Source organism: Lathyrus oleraceus, chromosome 1 (genome assembly GCF_024323335.1).
Source record: "Lathyrus oleraceus cultivar Zhongwan6 chromosome 1, CAAS_Psat_ZW6_1.0, whole genome shotgun sequence".
NCBI classification, from domain to species: Eukaryota; Viridiplantae; Streptophyta; class Magnoliopsida; order Fabales; family Fabaceae; genus Lathyrus; species Lathyrus oleraceus.
The window spans coordinates 172,887,412-172,906,763 of record NC_066579.1 but is presented as its reverse complement, the minus strand read 5'-3'; the positions used below and the strand labels follow the sequence as shown (position 1 = coordinate 172,906,763).

General features: G+C 39.4%; 1 protein-coding gene across 1 annotated transcript; it reads left to right on the top strand.

Annotated features, from left to right (window-relative positions):
• The first annotated feature begins 12,611 nt into the window (after positions 1-12,611).
• Positions 12,612-13,808, top strand: LOC127097768 (uncharacterized). The gene has a single exon (XM_051036257.1). The coding sequence runs from the start codon at positions 12,612-12,614 to the stop codon at positions 13,806-13,808; it is 1,197 nt and encodes a 398-aa protein (XP_050892214.1).
• Positions 13,809-19,352: the final 5,544 nt, after the last annotated feature.

Here is a 19,352-nt window from a genome sequence, read left to right as displayed (position 1 = left end):
TCACTCCGCAGGTGCTGTCACCTCCATTCTGCATCAACAACTAAAATTCATTACAAATGACAAGATGATTGTAATTGGAGGAGAAGAAGATATCTTGGTTAGTCACTTGACATCTTTCCGATATATCGAGGTGGATGGTGAAATCACTAAGACACCATTCCAATCCTTGGAAGTGGTAAACATGATGGCCATCCAACAGACCTTGGAGACCCCGAAATCAAAACCATCCATGGCCTCATGGCAAGGAGCTAAAGTTGTTATGGAAAGTGAAGACGCTCAAGACTGGGGCAAAGTGGTGGAAGTGAAAGAGAAACGAGACAAGTTTGGCCTGGGGTATGACCCATCATCACACAAAGTCGGTAACCAACCTGACAAAGAGAAGATTCCCTCTGTAGTGAAAATGTTCACCAGCGCTAGCCACATCTTTGGCCAGCAGGTGGCAATGATCAGTGAAGAAGACCGCAAGGAGGAGGTGTCTAGCTGGATGAGACAAGCCACACCTGATGAAGAACTGACAAACTGGAAGGCTGTGGAAGTTCCCCAAATATTTCAAAAGTAATTTTATCATTTTAGACAAAACCATGTGCTCTGCCCAAGGCACAGTGGCATGTTGTAGGGCCTCCTTTATCTTTTTCAAGAGTTTTTATCATTAATGAAATGACAATTTGCATCCAAATTTTTGTTCCTTTCCTTTTGTTTTATCTATTTACAAAAATGGCAATCAATTTTTATGCACGCACTTTCTAAATAAACTGCATAAATCATAACATGCAGAAACACCACCGAGACCATTGATAACGACACTGCTAAGGTCCAATATGACTTTGATTGTCCAATCTACCAGGCTGAAGACGAAGTGGGGGAAGATTGCGAACTCCCTGAGGAGTTGGCTAGATTACTCAGACAAGAAGAGAAAGTCATTCAACCACACCAAGAAGACGTTGAAGTTATCAATTTGGGAACAAAAGAAGACAAGAGAGAAGTAAGGGTAGGCGCCGCGCTTCAAGATGCAGCGAAGACAAGACTGATAGAGCTCCTCCACGAATATGATGACGTGTTTGCTTGGTCATGCCAAGACATGCCTGGATTAGATACTAATATTGTGACTCACAAGCTTCCCCTTAAAGAAGAATGCCCTACTATCAAACAAAAGCTAAGAAGAACTCGACCTGACATGACTCTCAAGATCAGAGAAGAGGTGAGAAAGCAGTTTGACGCTGGTTTCCTGGAAGTTGCCAAGTACCCACAATGGGTTGCCAACATCGTACCAGTACCAAAGAAAGATGGAAAAGTCCGCATGTGCGTAGACTACCGAGACTTGAACAAAGCCAGTCCCAAAGACGATTTCCCATTACCTCACATTGATGTACTGGTGGATAACACAGCTTAGTTCTCTGTGTTTTCCTTTATGGATGGTTTCTCTGGATACAACCTAATTAAAATGGATCCCGAGGACATGGAGAAGACCACGTTCATTACCCTTTGGGGCACCTTTTGTTACAAAGTAATGTCGTTTGAATTACAGAACGCTGGGGCAACATATAAACGCACCATGGTGACTCTCTTTCACGACCTGATTGATGAAGAGATTGAGGTGTATGTCGATGACATGATTGCCAAATCCCAGACAGAAGAAGAACATATCACCAATCTGGGGAAACTATTTGCTCGTTTGAGGAAGTTTAGGTTGAGACTTAATCCTAACAAATGCACATTTGGGGTTCGATCTGGGAAGCTTTTAGGCTTTATTGTAAGCCAAAAAGGAATTGAAGTAGATCCTGACAAGGTCTGAGCCATTCAGAACATGCCTGCACCAAAGACTGAAAAGGAGGTTCGTGGTTTCTTGGGGAGACTAAATTAAATCGCCAGGTTTATATCTCACCTTACTGCAACATGTAAACCAATATTCAAGCTTCTGAGGAAGAATCAAGGCGTGGAGTGGGACGATGACTGCCAAATAGCCTTTGACAAAATTAAAGAATACTTGCAAGAGCCACCGATTCCGATGCCCCCTGTAGAAGGGAGACCTCTCATCATGTATCTAACCGTGCTCGACGAGTCCATGGGTTGTGTATTGGGACAACAAGATGAGACTGGTAGAAAAGAGTATGCCATCTATTATCTAAGTAAGAAATTTAATGATTGTGAGACCAGATATTCATTACTCGAAAAGATTTGTTGTGCACTCGCATGGGCCGCTAAGCGTCTCAGGCAGTACATGCTAACTCACACGACTTGGTTGGTATCTAAAATGGATCCCATCAAGTACATATTCGAGAAACTGGCTCTCATTGGTAGAATTGCCCGATGGAAGATGTTGTTGTCGGAATATGATATCCAATATGTCGCGCAAAAGACAATCAAAGGAAGCATATTAGTAGATCATTTGGCTCACCAACCACTGGAGGAGTATCAATCTTTGAAGTTCGACTTCCTAGATGAGAACATCATGGATGTTAAAGATATTGAAGACTCCGAGCTAGAGGAAAGTCTTGAGCCAAGACCAGGCTGGACGCTCATGTTTGATGGTGCCTCAAATGCAATAGGCCATGGAATTGGGGCAGTGTTGTTGTCTCTGAAGAATTTCCACCTACCGTTCACCGTAAAGCTCTGTTTTACCTGTTCAAATAACATGGTCGAGTATGAAGCTTGCATACTAGGGTTGGAAGAAGCTATTGAGTTGAAGATTAAGATATTAGAAGTGTTCGGGGACTCCGCTCTAGTCATACATCAGATCAGAGGCGATTGGGAAACAAGACATGCTAACCTAATTCCATACCGGGATTACGTGCTGAAGCTACTCCCAAATTTCGACGAAATCACCTTCTCTCATATTCCTCGAGAAGAGAATCAGATGGCAAATGCCTTAGCAACTTTGGCTTCCATGTACAAATTAGTATGGCCCAACCATCAACCTCATATTGAAATTAGGCGTTTTGATGAACCTGCTCATTGCTTGACGACTGCAGAAGAGCCATATGGTAAACCCTGGTTCTTTGATATCAAACAATATCTGGAGAAGTGGGAATATCTGGCAGAGGCTTCCAGCCTTGACAAGAGAACCCTCCGGAGGTTGGGATCAAAATTACTCTTGAATGGAGAAGTATTATACAAGCAAAACTATGACATGGTTTTGTTGAGGTGTGTGGACAAACACGAAGCAAATCAGCTTATGAGGGGCATACACGAAGGGTATTTCGGTACTCACACCAATGGGCATGCCATGTCAAAGAAAATCCTAAGGGCAGGTTACTACTGGTTGACGATGGAAGCCAACTGTTATCATTACACCAGAGCATGCCACAAATGCCAAATCTATGCTGACAAAATACATGTACCGCCTACCCCGCTGAATGCCATAGCATCACCTTGGCCTTTCTCTATGTGGGGAATCGACATGATTGGAATGATAGAGCCCAAAGCATCAAACGGACATAAATTTATCTTGGTGGCCATAGATTACTTTACCAAATGGGTGGAAGTCGCGTCTTATGCGAATGTCACAAAGCACGTAGTCGCCCGTTTCTTAAAAAACAATATCACATGTCGATATGGGATTCCCAACAAAATCATCACTGATAATGGGTCCAATCTCAACAAAAAGACCATGGATGAGTTATGCGCAACATTCAAGTTCGATCATCACAACTCATCACCCTATCGACCTAAGATGAATGGGGCCGTTGAAGCTGCAAATAAAAATATCAAAAAATCATCCAAAAGATGGTTGTTATGTACAAGGATTGGCATGAGATGTTTCCTTTTGCATTACATGGTTATCGCACGTTGGTACGAACTTCAACAGGGGAAACCCCTTATTTCTTGGTATACGGTACGGAAGCAGTTCTCCCTATAGAAGTGGAGATCCCCTCAATGAGAGTCTTGATGGAGGCTAAGCTAGATGAGGCAGAATGGGTTCAATCAAGGTACGACGAGCTCAACCTTATTGAGGAGAAACGCTTGAAAGCGTTAGGTCACGGTCAACTCTATCAGAGGTGTCTTAAGAAGGCATTCGACAAGAAAGTTCGTCCCAGGGTGTTTCAAGAGGGAGATTTAGTGCTGAAGAAAATCTTGCCTATTCACAAAGACTCCGGAGGGAAATGGACACCAAACTATGAAGGTCTATTTGTGGTGGTTAGAGCTTTTTCCGGAGGCGCTCTGATTCTAGCTACTATGGATGGTGATGAGTTGCCGCTTCCCACCAATACTGATGCTGTTAAAAATTACTTCGCCTAAAAAAGTGGAATAAAAAAAGCCGCTAAATCAAAAACATGAAAGGGAAATTTAGGAGAAAATGGCTATCCTTGTGGATCGAAAACCCGAAAGGGCGATCCAGGCAAAAATTATGGGTAAAAATAAAAGAATTGGCTGAGTTGAAAACCTGAAAGGGAGATTCAGGCAAAAGATAGGGATTAATTCCAAAGCAAAGAGTTGTACTTACAGACATCTGACATACCCTCGAAGACAAAGAATCAATCTACCTCACTTTTCAAAAGCAAAATGCTCGGACTATCAAAGACATAAAGATCATAGCAGTGTGGAAATTCAATAAGAACTCAATTTTCATTGCCATTTTGTTTCTATGCACAACAATTTACCTCATTGAGGAATTGCATCTTTATGTACAATCACCCATTTAAGGGTCAAATCAATAAAAGAGAAATTTTCTCAATAAAAATGTGCCCAAATCATTCTTTGTATTTCATCTATTTGTTTGCAAAGCACCTTTTATTTTTTATAAATATCACTTTTAAAAGTTATTGGAGAAAATTAAACACAGGTTTAAATAAAGTGGTAAAATTGCTTTTGAAATAGTAAGCAAACGAATCCTTTACTCTCCGAGATTCATTTTTGTTTTTCATAAAGGTGTAAGACTGATTGCAGATAGTTATGTTCCTTTCAACTATTAATTCATACCTCTCATAAAGGTACTCATGGTATAGCCAGACCGGGGCAAGGTTCCATTACATTTCCAACAGGAACATTGATAAATCATGGATGGAGTATCGCGTGTTGAGAAGTCTAAACCTTTCAGTAACTTGGAGCAACCCAAATATATTCCCAAAATCACCTAGTAGGGGCATCGAAGCTTGAACTTCAATAGTCACCCCAATAACAAAGTCCACACTATTGGCATCATACCCCAAACCAAAAACGTCTTAACCGAGGCATATTCAATTACCCATTTGCATTCTAACATGCATCATATAAATCATTCATAAATAGTTTTCCTACCAAACTGAAAATTAAAAAACACACAGTTGTACCAGTCATCAACATACTCATGCATAACACTCACCACAAAAACGGGAATTTAAAAAAAACACAAAAGTCATTCGCATGCACAACCAAATATCCCCAGCAAATTGCATACTTGCATGCATCTCATGCATCATCCCATGCATGGAATTCCGACCTAAAGTGGGACATCATACAAAAATCAAATATAAAATATCAGGATCCAAGGTCATTCATGTATATCTTGGACATTCCTCATTTCCAAATGAAGTTATTACCCTATATATGCTCGTGGGATTATTTCTTAGCAAATCATTTTTCAAACTTTATGATTAATAATGATATTCCTAACATTTTTCTTTACAGTCATTGCTCCCCAAGCAGAGGTTACCCTAAAAAGTCTCTTATGAGCTTTTTCCCATGCAGAGCATTTCTAGTAAATCTGCCTCAAAAGGAGCCTTTTCAAAAAAAAATCCCCCAACAGACGAATATTCGAGATACTGTTTCATTTATCTGAAGAATCTCATTTATTTGTTCGAGATTTGCTTCATTTATCTGAAGAATCTCGTTTATCTGTTCGAGATACTGCTTCATTTATCTGAAGAATCTCGTTTATCCGTTTGAGATACTACTCTAAGTATCCTCGGAGAGTCTTAGATTCAATTAAGGTATTTTCCCCTTGCTGGAATGTCTTAATTCTATCATATAAGATGTTGTTTTGACTTGATACAGAGAATCTCATTTTTACTGTTTGAGATGCTGCTTCATCAATATGAAGAGTCTCATTTCAGATTATGTTTGAGATACTGCTCTAAGTATCCTCGAAGAGTCTTAGATTCGATTAAGGTATCTTTCCCTTGCTGGAATATCTTAATTCTATCAGATAAGATGCTGTTTCGACTCGATACAGAGAATCTCATTTTTATTGTTTGAGATGCTGCTTCATCAATATGAAGAGTCTCATTTCAGATTCTTTTTAGAGATACTGCTCTAATATCCTCGGAGAGTCTTAGATTCAATTAAGGTATTTTTTCTCTTGCTGGAATATCTTAATTCTATCATATAAGATGTTGTTTCGACTCGATACAGAGAATCTCATTTTTACTGTTTGAGATGCTGCTTCATCAATATGAAGAGTCTCATTTCTTATTTTTTTAGAGATACTGCTCTAATATCCTCGGGGAGTCTTAGATTCAATTAAGGTATTTTTCCCTTTGCTGGAATATTTTAATTCTATCGTATAAGATGTTGTTCCGACTCGATACACAGAATCTCACTTTTACTATTTGAGATGCTGCTTCATCAAAATGAAGAGTCTCATGCCAGGTTTTCTTTATATTATTCTAGCATCCTGGGAAGTCTTGAGATTTAGCTAGGGATGCCATTCCATATATCTCGACTGAGATGTCCAAGATACTATTCAGACGACTCAGCGAAAGTCTTGACTGTTCCATTTTACTGTAGGATAATGTCTTTTGCCATTTCTCACCGCATTTTCTTCCTATATTTTCTTCCTTACATTTCCTAGGACAAAATTTGGGTTTTCTTCTATTTAATTATCTCCCACCGCGAATGCACGAAGACTGCTGTCATTCTTACTTTCTGGTTTAAGGTAATTAAATAGGGGCAACTGTCATACCCCAATTTTGTCCGTGTAAGAAAAAATCTTCAACCAACAATCACTACCCAATGTTATAAGACATGTATTTTATATTAAGACACAAGCTTCATCTTAAGGTTTTCTCAGCCCTTAGTGACAACAAATCTTCAGTGATATTTTCATTTGTTAAAATCCTTAAGAAGACATTTGTTGCTTTTGTCTACTATGGCTATTAAACTGAAGCATGGGATAGTATGTGCACTTTGAGACTTTTTGGTTAGCAAAGCCCATTTTAGTATATCCATGAGAACTTTTGGTTTAAAAAAGGGGGTCCATTCACATGATTAATATTGCAAAGTGTAGTGTGAATCTTTTACATGACTAATCCAAAATCCATTTGATTATTAGTAAGTATTAAGAGTCATGGACATTTTTTTTATGATCATTTGTTTAAGCTCATTTCCACGTGTTTAGGCCAAACTTTCAATCCTTCATAAATCTCTAAATTCAAATTGAATTTTTAAACATATATTTGTTTTAAGCTAAGGTGGATTGTTGAAAAACTATGACAATGAACAATGTTTTAAAGCTCACTTTGAAATTGTTTCTTTTATTGCTTATGATGCACATTTCATATTGATTCATTTAAGTAAATAATAAGCATGATTAGAAGTGACCAGGTGGAAAGTCCAATTTTAATTGATATGGCCCAATCCATTTTTCAGTTTGAGTTAGAATTTAGGCATTTTTGGTTAACACATACAGAATAGTTAAGACAAAGTTCAAATGTTAATGGCATAATTAATTTTAATCCAAATGTTACATAATAACCCAAAAGTATCTACAAAAATAACAAAAAAGCTTAAATTAAAATTATGCAAATTTTGCAAATAATCCAAAGGGTTACACGCCTAACCCAATTTTTTACAGTTTAAGATATCCTAACTAATTCCAAATTCCTAATTATCCAAAACAATTACATAACTATCCAAAAAAAGAAGTTTGAAATTGAATTCCTACGTACTACAAACAGTCCCTAAGTTCACAATCCAAAAGTCTCTGTTACATCAGAAATATTTTTTTTTTTAAATTGAATAAGTTGTAAAATATAGCAGTTTGAAGCAATTCTCCAAAGATTTTTCCAGGAGCTCTTCTTGCAGCGCCTCCCCAATTGAAAAAGCTGGTGCCACCCCCTTTCTCAAATCAACATCACTTCACCTGCAAAACCAATTCAAAATTAAAAACAGCTTATGAAATAAGCACTTAAAGAACTAGAAAATAAATGGTAAAATAAACAGATTAATTGGTTACACGATGAATCAAAGAAAACGCCCAAGGCCACATTCCAATATCCAATCAAACAACCTTAAATCCATAAGGAAATTATCCCACAAAATCTGGAAACAGGATCCAACAAGTTAGCAAAAAAAAACCAACATCCATATATAACAACAAATCAATTAGCAGTAAAAAAAAGGAGGAGAACATTTTGAAAATCCAGAAGAAAATGTCAAAATATTTTTTCTCTGATAACCACAAACCAAATAGAAAAAAAGTTTTGAATATCCCAAAAGAAATTATCAAAGTGCTTTTTGTTAACATCCAACATTGAACAACAAACACGTTCTTTTTGAGATCCAATAGAACAATAAAAAAATAGTTCACAAAACATACAAAACCCTAACAGTAAAACGAAGCAACAACAACAACACTCAAAGCAAAAATAAAGGAAAACAGAGAATAGAAAGAGACGAAGGACTTATCTTAAAGGAGGGGAGCGTCGCCGGAGTTTGACTTCGAAAAAAATAAGTCTTCCATTCTCGTTCATCTTTCCATGCCATCATCTCCGCCTCTTCGCGTGGATTAAAACCCCTCTTTCAATTTCTTCAAAACACGACTGTAGAACTTTGAATCTTGAATTTTATGGTTAGGTTTTGGACGAATGAGTTTTGTTGTTTAGGTTAAGAACGAAATAGGTTTCGTTTGGCCATGCGAGAGAGAGATTGAATTGGGGTTTAGGTTTTCTCTTCCTTTTGAGTACCGATCCGGACGTTTGAGAGGGAGTTTAAAGAAAACAAGGCCGGATTTGGAATCTCTGGCCAAAATAAGGTAGGGTTTACGTTTGTTATTTTTGGATTGGGGTTGTTGGTCACCGGAGGAGACGGCGGCGGCACCACGGTTGGCTGGCCCCCACCGTCTTCTCCGACAAGGTTGGCCGTGAGGTAGGACGACGGTGATGATGAAAAGTTGACGAGCAACTTGAATTTGGAAACGAAGAGAGAGAGAGTAGGAATGAGAGAATGATTCTCTCTCTCTCAAAATTGGGTTTTTATATGGTGGAGTTGGTGGCATGGGCCCCACATGGCCCCTTCTGATGGCGCCATTTGGTTGGTTGACCCTGAGTCAACCAGGGGATCCTGTGTGGACCCCTCCCCCCCACCACATGGTGGTGTACCCTCACGCACCTCCTTTGATCTTTTGACCAAGTCAAAGTATGCTGATCATGTGGCCCAAATTTCTCCCTGTTTAGTCATTATTTGACCAAGCCATTTAGGGCTTTGGTATTTTCGTTTGGGCCAACTCTGGTTGGGTCCAAAGACCTTTTCTCTATTCAAACCCCCAGTTCTATTTGCAGCAGCGCCCAGTGTTGGGCTTTTCTTTTACTTGGCCCATTTTCTTTCATTTTTTAATTTATTTCACTTATTTTATCTTATTTATATACATATAAAAAATATATAATAGATTTTTATGGCTATCAAACAAAAATAAAACAATATTTTATTTTACTTACTTTCTTTCAAAATTATAATTATATTATTATTATTATTATTATTATTATTAATATTTAATAGTAAATATGGAATTATATTGTTATTGTTATTATTAATATTTAATAGTAAATATGCAATTATTTGGTTATATCATCATTTTTTAATTACTCATTATTTAATCAAAATAATCTACTAAATATTTAATTAATTAATTATATTATTGTTAATGTCATTTATAACTTAGATGTTTGTTTATTTTTGTGGAGTGTATGTGCATGATTATTCTTTATTTATTTATTTATACCGAGCCTTGAGTGCACATGGATGACATGTTATAATTGTGACAAAATTCTGTCGTTTTCACCGATTTAAAATCATTCGAGTCAATTTCAAAAATAAATCACATACTTCTCGATTCAAAGTCGAGCCTATTTTCAAAACACCTTTGTAAGTCGATTACTTGTAAAAGTATCGCCATCAACCTCACATGGCTTACTCTTGGGCCTTCTTACAATGAAACCTATTCGGTTTTTATTAATCGATTAGATGAACTATTCACTAAATAAATTCAATTCATTCACAAAAAATACAAATATAAAACCTCGATCCAACATCGAGCATTCTTTATTAAGAATTAAAAACATCTAATCACAATCGAATACTATTTCACTTAAGAATAAAAGAGGCAATGGTTTTGAGTTTTCAACTCCTATCCTCGATTATTTAAACATGAACTTTTGTAATCGATTAATCGAACAACCGTCATTTCTAATCCACCTAAGCGCGAATAAATCAAATCCTTCTACATTAAGGAATAAAAAGGGAGATGACTTTGTGTCTTCAATTTTTCTCCTCGACTATTTGAGTACAAGTTCTCTTACTTGGTTAGTCAAATAGTTGTCGTTCCTCTACAAATCTCCAAACCCCGATTAAATCAAAATATTTTCACAGTAAGTTAAATGAAAAAGGAGTTGACTTTGAGTTTTCAACTTCACTCCTCAATTGGTCAAATACGAGTTCTCTTACTCGGTCAGTCGAACAATTGTCATTTCTCCGCAAACATACAACTTAATCAAATCACTTTCATAACAAATTATACAAAATGGGAGATGGTCTTGAGCCTTCGGTTCCTCTCCTCAAAGGCTTGGATATGAGTTATTTTACTCAGTCATTCAAGTATTTGTCGTTCATTATAAAAATACGTCAACCATATACACCCTTATTTTCATAAATACTCAGATGTAGCAGAGAGCGGTTTAGAGTCTTCTATTCCCTTTCTCGATTATTAGGATACGAGTTGTCTTACTCGATTATCCGAGAATTCGTCATCGTTCCAAAACACCTTAACTATTATCAGATCTTTTCCATAATTAAAGATGAAAAAGAAAGTGGTCTAGAGTCTTCTACTCCCTTTCCCGATGGTTAGGATATGAGTTGTCTTACTCGACTATCCGAGTGATCGTCATTTAACCAAAAACATCTCAACCAATCAAAACATCCAATATATTAATCTAACTTGTCACCCTCGTGTGATGAAAACTCTTTTCAGAAAGAACACCGTTTAATCCTTTCTAATGCGCACAACAAACTAGCGCTTAAGCCTCCGCCGAGAGTAGACAAGCCAACGTTTAGCCTTTAGGATACGATCTAAACAATTATTCATTAAAAAACACCAACCAACCGTAGTTCCCAGAACTACGAATGCTCTGATTTCCTTATTGCACCATAAGGATACGTAGGCAAGAGATTGTTGTATCTTCGCGAGCACACTAATAAAAAACCTCCTTTTTCCCCTTTCTGAGGTTCTCATCCATTTCTATTTTCAATATTTTATAACCCAAAGATAAACAAACAAACATAAATTAACACTCAAAACACAAATTAGAACTAAAAGGTTCCCGTTGAGTACAACGGACGTAAGGGGTGCTAATACCTTCCCCTTACGTAATCCACTCCCGAACCCGAATATGGTTGCGACGACCATTATTCTATTTCTGAAGGTTTTATCGATATTTTCCTATTCCTTCATTGGGATAAATAAAGTTCGGTGGCGACTCTGTTCGAACACAATTTTTCCGCGACCATCGCGAGGAATCGTATTTTTCGAGATGCGATAGATGGCGACTCTGTTGGGGATTAGATCCAAGCAAAAGAGAGTGAAGCCTAATTTAGTTCAGTTGACGTATTGTGTGTTAATTTTGTGTATCTGTTTGTTATTTAATCTGTTATTATTATGTTGTCATAATTATTGTATGATGTTTTATTGACTATGTATTATTGGGTTCTCTGGTTGGTGATACTTTGTGAGATAGGCTCTCCACCCGAGTCTGAGAAAAACCATAAGATTAAGTTGGTGGTTGCGTAGTGGGCGCCCACAAGGAGTCTTCCTTGTTGGGAAGATACGAAGACCCCGCATAGAGGAGATTCTCTTGAAATATTATTCCCCGACGAGTTTTCGTCACGATGATAGTATTCTCAAGCTGGATCAATGACTCTATGGACCTTTTAACCCATTATATCCGGTGGTTATGTAGTATCTACCTGAAAAATCCCAGACTTATTAGGTTAATACGAAAGCCCCAATCATATGAGATCCCTTGGGCGTATTACTACCTTACAGTGGTATTCCCAACCTCGATCTATGACTCTGAGAACCTTATTAGAACCTTGGACTCGATAGTTGTGTATTATGGGCCCACTAAGAGTCTTCTTCTTTGGGACCATACGAAGGCCTCACCGAAACGAGACTTTGTTTGGGGATGTTATTTGCAGATAAGTTTTCATCATGACAATAACTTTCCTAAATATTGATTGATGACTTTGGGAACCTTTTAACTTTAGCATCCTCCCAAAAGGTTTTTGTTTAGTAACCAAGAATACCCACTCTCACAACCTGTATATTAACCTACATGTGGCACACATAATATCATTCATAGCATAACATTCATATTATGTTGTTTCGAAGGAATCTGAGTATCATGAGTTGCAGGAATTCAAGAAACATGGAATCAAGCAAAAGAAACATTTACTCTTTCAAGTTCAAGGATCCCGATTTAAAGAGCTTACGTGACTTGGTCTCTCAGATGCACCCGGTATACAGAATCAACTTTGGGAAGAATTATGGCAATCTGCTTAGCATCCTCAATCAACAAGTGGACCATACAACTTTAATCACTTTGGCCCAATTCTATGACCTACCTTTAAGATGCTTCACATTCCAGGACTTCCAGCTAGTGCCGACGTTGGAAGAATTCGAGCGTCTTGTTAGGATTCCTATGAAGAACAAGCCATTATTTGAAGGGACAGATGAATCTTTTCCCCTTGAGACCATTGCTAGCATGCTTCACATGGATGAAAAGGAGGTGGAGGCTAACCTAGAGACCAAAGGGAATACCAAGGGATTTTTGCTAAATTTTATCTTGGAAAGAGCTCATACCCTATTGAAAGCAGAAAGTTCGGATGCTTGTTACTCTGCTATTGCGTTGGCCATCTATGGTATCGTCCTGTTCCCGAATATGGATGGTTTCGTAGACATGGCTGCCATTTGTGTTTTCCTGACTAGAAACCCAGTACCCACTTTATTAGCCGATGTCTACTATTACATAAGTCATAGGTATACTAAGAAGAAGGGATTGATTGCTTGTTGTGCTCCTTTATTATATCAGTGGTTTCTAGAACATCTTCCAAAGACAGGTGCTTGGGTTGAACAAACAGATGTTAGTTGGCCTCAGAGATTGGGATCACTCCGATCTGAGGATCTCTCTTGGTACTCCAAAGAATACATCAATGTAGATATCATATTCAACTGTGGGGATTTCCCTAATCTACCACTTATTGGAGCTCAAGGGTGTGTGAATGCTAACCCGGTTCTATCACTCAGACAACTTGGCTACCCAATGGAAGGTCCTCTAGAGGCAAAATCTTTGGAAGCTTTCTTGTTACTTGACTTTGGGGTTGAGAATCCTAGCTTATTCCAACGAATCAAAGAAGCTTGGAAGAATGTCAATCGAAAGGGGAAAGTTGATTTAGGGAGAGAAAATGGGATTACAAAAGAACCATATTTCCAGTGGGTAAAGGAAAGGGTGGAGATGATCAAAATGCCATTAGTTATTCGAGCACCTGTACCTCTTCCTGAACCTAAGCTCACCATGTCCCTATTGAAGAAGTGGAGGAACTCAAGACCACCATGGCAAGGTTAGAAAAAAAGAATGAAGAATTGCAGATGAAACTCCAACAAACCATCAATGAGAAAACCAGTATGAAATGGGAGCTTGAGAGAAAAGAGGCACAACTTCAAGCCCGTGTTGAAAAGTTCAACAAGGAGGAGCATAGGAGGATAAAGATCAAAGTGGGATTAGAGCAAGATGATCATTGTTTAGATACTCTTAAGGGTCAACTACGACAAGATCAGAAAGAATTTCAAGCCAATGAGCGTTGGTGGCATCTAGCCACGAAGGAAAACAAGATGATAAGGGGTACACTTGGGGCTCAGATAAAAGAGCTCACCAATTATGTTCGTCATGCAAAGGCTGAAGTAGATCAGGAGTGTCGACTCAAGAATATAGCCACCGAAGCTTCTAGGGTTTCACCCATGATATGGGAGGAAAAGTGTAGATAAGTAAGAGATGCAAGGGAGTCTGAAAACTATTGAAAGAACCAGCTAGAGTCACTACGCCAAGACAGCTCCATATGGTTGAAAGAGCGAGATTATGTGATTGAGGATTATGAATCCTTTAAGAAGGCCATAGACTTCTTACAAGGAGATAGGGATAAGTTTCATGCAAAACTCGATGGGCTAGTAGGGTTCTGTAATTGGGCGGCTAAAGAATTACCATGGAAGTTGAGAGACGCAGTCGAAGAGTTGAAAGAACATAGCACTCCTCAAGCCATAATCAGTTTCATTCTGCTCTGTAAAGGGTTGCTGAAGAGATTCAATGAGGAACTAGAAGAGCTTAAGGCCACGAAGCCAGCTGTTTAATTTGATTTTGTCTTGTATTTTGTTCCTTTAACAAATGTAATTTTGAACTATGAACTTCTTTGGACCCCTATGTTGTGTACTTGAGTGAATGACGTTCAAAAATTACCCATGACTGCTATTCTAAGTATTTCTTGTTTCTTCGAATTACTAACAACTAATGAAACTCGAATGATTCCCTGAAAATAAAATATGCATAACATTCACATCTTCATTATGCATCACGCTCCATAAAAATTAAAAAAAACTTACACAACCTTTTTTACCCTTTATCCAACCACACTGACTAATCAACACCGATACGAGGTTACCATGAGGACATTAGAGCAAGTTATCAATACGATCCAGGAGAAGATGGATCAGTTGTTGGAGACAATGCTCGCAATTGCTCAAAGAGAGAGGATTGAGGAGGAAGAAGCTAGGGCAAAAAGGAACGATAGCACGCCAGGTCTGAACCCCTAAGACGAGGGTTACGTCCCCACCAAGAAGAGACTGGTTCAGATACCGGTAGGAGGCAAAGGAGATGGAGATCGTGCAGAACCTTCTGATAGGTATACTCATCATGGATCCGAAATTGGAGATGACCAGTACGATGCATTCTATATGCCTGATCAACCAAAGCCTAAGATACTTCCAGATCCTGTTGCAGATAGGCTTCGTGCCCTAGAAAAAAAGATCAAAGCCATAGAACGAAATAATATCTTCGGTGCTTCTGCCATGAACATGCGTTTGGTATCGAATTTAGTCATCCCGGCTAAATTTAAAACTCATGATTTTGAGAAATACAAAGGACAAACTTGTCCAAGAACCCACCTGGTAATGTACTTCAGGAAAATGGCTGCTCATACCGAAAACGACAAACTACTTGTACACTGTTTCCAAGACAGTCTGAGTGGAGCATCTCTGAGATGGTACATGAGCTTAGAGCAGAGGTGGATTCAAAGATGGGAGGATTTGGCTGACACATTTCTTCGTCAATATAACTTAGATATGGAACCCGACCGAATGCAGTTGCAAGGGTTGGCTATGAAGGAAAGTGAGTCATTTAAAGAATACGCCCAGTGGTGGAGAGAGTTGGCTGCTCAGGTAGAGCCACCATTGTCTGAAAAGAAAATGACCAGAATATTTGTAAACACCTTGAAGGACCTATTCTTTGATAGATTGGTGAGCAGTGCAACATCTGACTTCGCACATCTGGTCACAATTGGAGATCGCATAGAGAAGGGGTTAAGGGATGGAAATATTCCAGGAGCCTTGGCAGCCCCCAGCGCACCGAAGAAGTATTATGGAGGCTTCTCGAAGAAAAGAGAAGGTGAAACAAAGACCATATCCAGAAACTATAAAGGGAAGCAACAGGCTTCATATGGTCAAGTCGCCGCCGTGGTACCCATACCTTATCAACAGCCAATGCAACAACAACAAATGTATCAACCACAACATCAATAACATCATCATCAGCAAAATACCGCACCACCAAGACAATTCAAGCCAGGACCTCCAAGAAGGCAACTTGATCCCCTACCAGTACCTTATAGTCAGATATTCCCATATCTGCAAAAGGAGGGCCTTCTAACATTGAGCGAGTTAAAACCAACTGTTTTTCCATATCCACCCGGATACGACGCTAATGCCCATTGTGAGTTTCACATGGGAGCACCTGATCATACCTTGGAGAATTGTTTCGCATTTCAAAATCGGGTACAAGACTTGATCGAAGCCAAGGCTGTCTCATTCACTTCGAGACGCCCGAACATGAACACCAACCTTATGCCAACGCATAAGGATGCTTCCGCCAGTGCCATTGAGGAGAGTGATCAAGGCAACTTGATCCGTAAGGTTGAAGAAATTCAAACCCCTATCACCAGGATAGGAGCATAATTGCTGAAGAGTGGTCTGATCCCGGAGGAGCTGGTTGCTGAAAAGAACGATGAAGAGTTGATGAATTTTATACAACAAATGCTGGATCGAGGCGAGTTACAGATAAATTGCCGTGTCAAGAGCAAGCGTCAGGAAGAGATAGCCGTGGTGGACATCCCTTATGATGAGGTTAAAGTAGAAATACCTATAAGCCCATTGGTGATAGAGTTTCCAACACTGTTTGCGTACAAAGATGAGAAGGCAGTCTCGTGGATATATCAGCCCAGAGCTTTTAAGTAGGGGCAGGAAGACCGACCTTTGATGATCAACGAACCAAATGTCACTTCAATTATGGGGCCAACAGAAATGACACGTAGTGGCCGAGTGTTCGCACCAAGAACTACTGACACTTCTGCAAAGACTAAAGGGAAGGAAGTTGCTGTCCAGATCCCCATCCATAATCAAGAGATGCAAGACATGCACCTGTCTCCTAAAGCTGCGGTCACTCGTGAAGAGGCTGAGGAATTTCTGAGGATAATCAAGAAGAGCGATTATAAGGTGGTGGACCAGCTAAATTAAACACCTTCCAAAATATCCATGTTATCTCTACTGCTCAACTCAGAAGCACACAGGAACTCGTTGTTTAAGGTATTAAGCGCCACTCATATCACAAAGGACATAACAATAGAACAGTTTGACGATGTGATAGCTTGTGTGACCACTGGAAATTTCTTGGGTTTTAATGATGATGAATTTCCGATCGAGGGAAAGATCCATAACAAGGCCCTCCATATCTTCTTGAAATGCATAGATACTATACTGTCAAAAGTGTTAGTAGACACAGGTTCCTCATTGAATGTCATGCCGAAGACAACTTTGATAAAGTTGCCAGTGGAAGGGGTAAGTATGAAGCCCAACACCCTAATCGTAACGACATTTGATGGCTCAAGGTGAGCAGTGACAGGAGAGGTTAACTTACCAACCAAGATAGGTCCAACTATTTTCAATATCACGTTCCAGGTCATGGACATACATCCCGGTTATAGTTTCCTACTGGGGAGACCCTGGATTCACTCCGCATGTGCTGTCACCTCCACTCTGCATCAAAAACTAAAATTCATTACAAATGACAAGATGATTGTAATTGGAGGAGAAGAAGATATCTTGGTTAGTCACTTGACATCTTTCCGATATATCAAGGGGGATAGTGAAATCACTGAGACACCATTCCAAACCTTGGAAGTGGTAAACATGATGGCCATCCAACAGACCTTGGAGTCCCCGAAATCAGAACCATCCATGGCCTCATGGCAAGGAGCTAAAGCTGTTATGGAAAGTGAAGACGCTCAAGACTGGGGCAAAGTGGTGGAAGTGAAAGAGAAACGAGACAAGTTTGGCCTGGGGTATAACCCATCATCACACAAAGCCGGTAACCAACCTGACAAAGAGAAGATTCCCTCTGTAGAAAAAATGTTCACCAGTGCTGGCCACATCTTTGGCCAGCAGGTGGCAATGATCAGTGAAGAACACCGCAAGGAGGAGGTGTCTAGCTGGATGAGACAAGCCGCACCTGATGAAGAACTGACAAACTGGAAGGCTGTGGAAATTCCCCAAATATTTCAAAAGTAATTTTATCATTTTAGACAAAACCCTGTGCTCTGCCCAAGGCACAGTGGCATGTTGTAGGGCCTCCTTTATCTTTTTCAAGAGTTTTTATCATTAATGAAATGATAATTTGCATCCAAATTTTTGTTCCTTTCCTTTCGTTTTATCTATTTACAAAAATGGCAATCAATTTTTATGCAAGCACTTTCTAAATAAACTGCATAAATCATAACATGCAGAAACACCACCGAGACCATTGATAATGACACTGCTAAGGTCCAATATGACTTTGATTGTCCAATCTACCAAGCTGAAGACGAAGTGGGGGAAGATTGCGAACTCCCTGAGGAGTTGGCCAGATTACTCAGACAAGAAGAGAAAGTCATTCAACCACACCAAGAAGACGTTGAAGTTATCAATTTGGGAACAAAAGAAGACAAGAGAGAAGTAAGGGTAGGCGCCGCGCTTCAAGATGCAGTGAAGACAAGACTGATAGAGCTCCTCCACGAATATGATGACGTGTTTGCTTGGTCATACCAAGACATGCCTGGATTAGATACTGATATTGTGACTCACGAGCTTCCCCTTAAAGAAGAATGCCCTATTGTCAAAAAAAAGCTAAGAAGAACTCGACCTGACATGGCTCTCAAGATCAGAGAAGAGGTAAGAAAGCAGTTTGACGCTGGTTTCCTGGAGGTTGCCAAGTACCCACAATGGGTTGCCAACATCGTACCATTTCCAAAGAAAGATGGAAAAGTCCGCATGTGCGTAGACTACCGAGACTTGAACAAAGCCTGTCCCAAAGACGATTTCCCATTACCTCACATTGATGTATCGGTGGATAACACAACTCAGTTCTCTGTGTTTTCCTTTATGGATGGCTTCTCTGGATACAACCAAATTAAAATGGATCCCGAGGACATGGAGAAGACCACGTTCATTACCCCTTGGGGCACCTTTTGTTACAAAGTAATGGCGTTTGGATTAAAGAACGCTGGGGCAACATATCAACGCACCATGGTGACTCTCTTTCACGACCCGAATGATGAAGAGATTGAGGTGTATGTCGATGACATGATTGCCAAATCCCAAACAGAAGAAGAACATATCACCAACCCGGGGAATCGACATGATTGGAATGATAGAGCCCAAAGCATCAAACGGACACCGATTTATCTTGGTGGCCATAGATTACTTTACCAAATGGGTGGAAGCCGCGTCTTATGCGAATGTCACAAAGCACGTAGTCGCCCGTTTCTTAAAAAACAATATCACATGTCAATATGGGATTCCCAACAAAATCATC

Excerpts from the sequence above, each read along its gene's own strand:
- LOC127097768 (XM_051036257.1), top strand. The coding sequence starts at position 12,612 with ATGGAATCAAGCAAAAGAAACATTTACTCTTTCAAGTTCAAGGATCCC.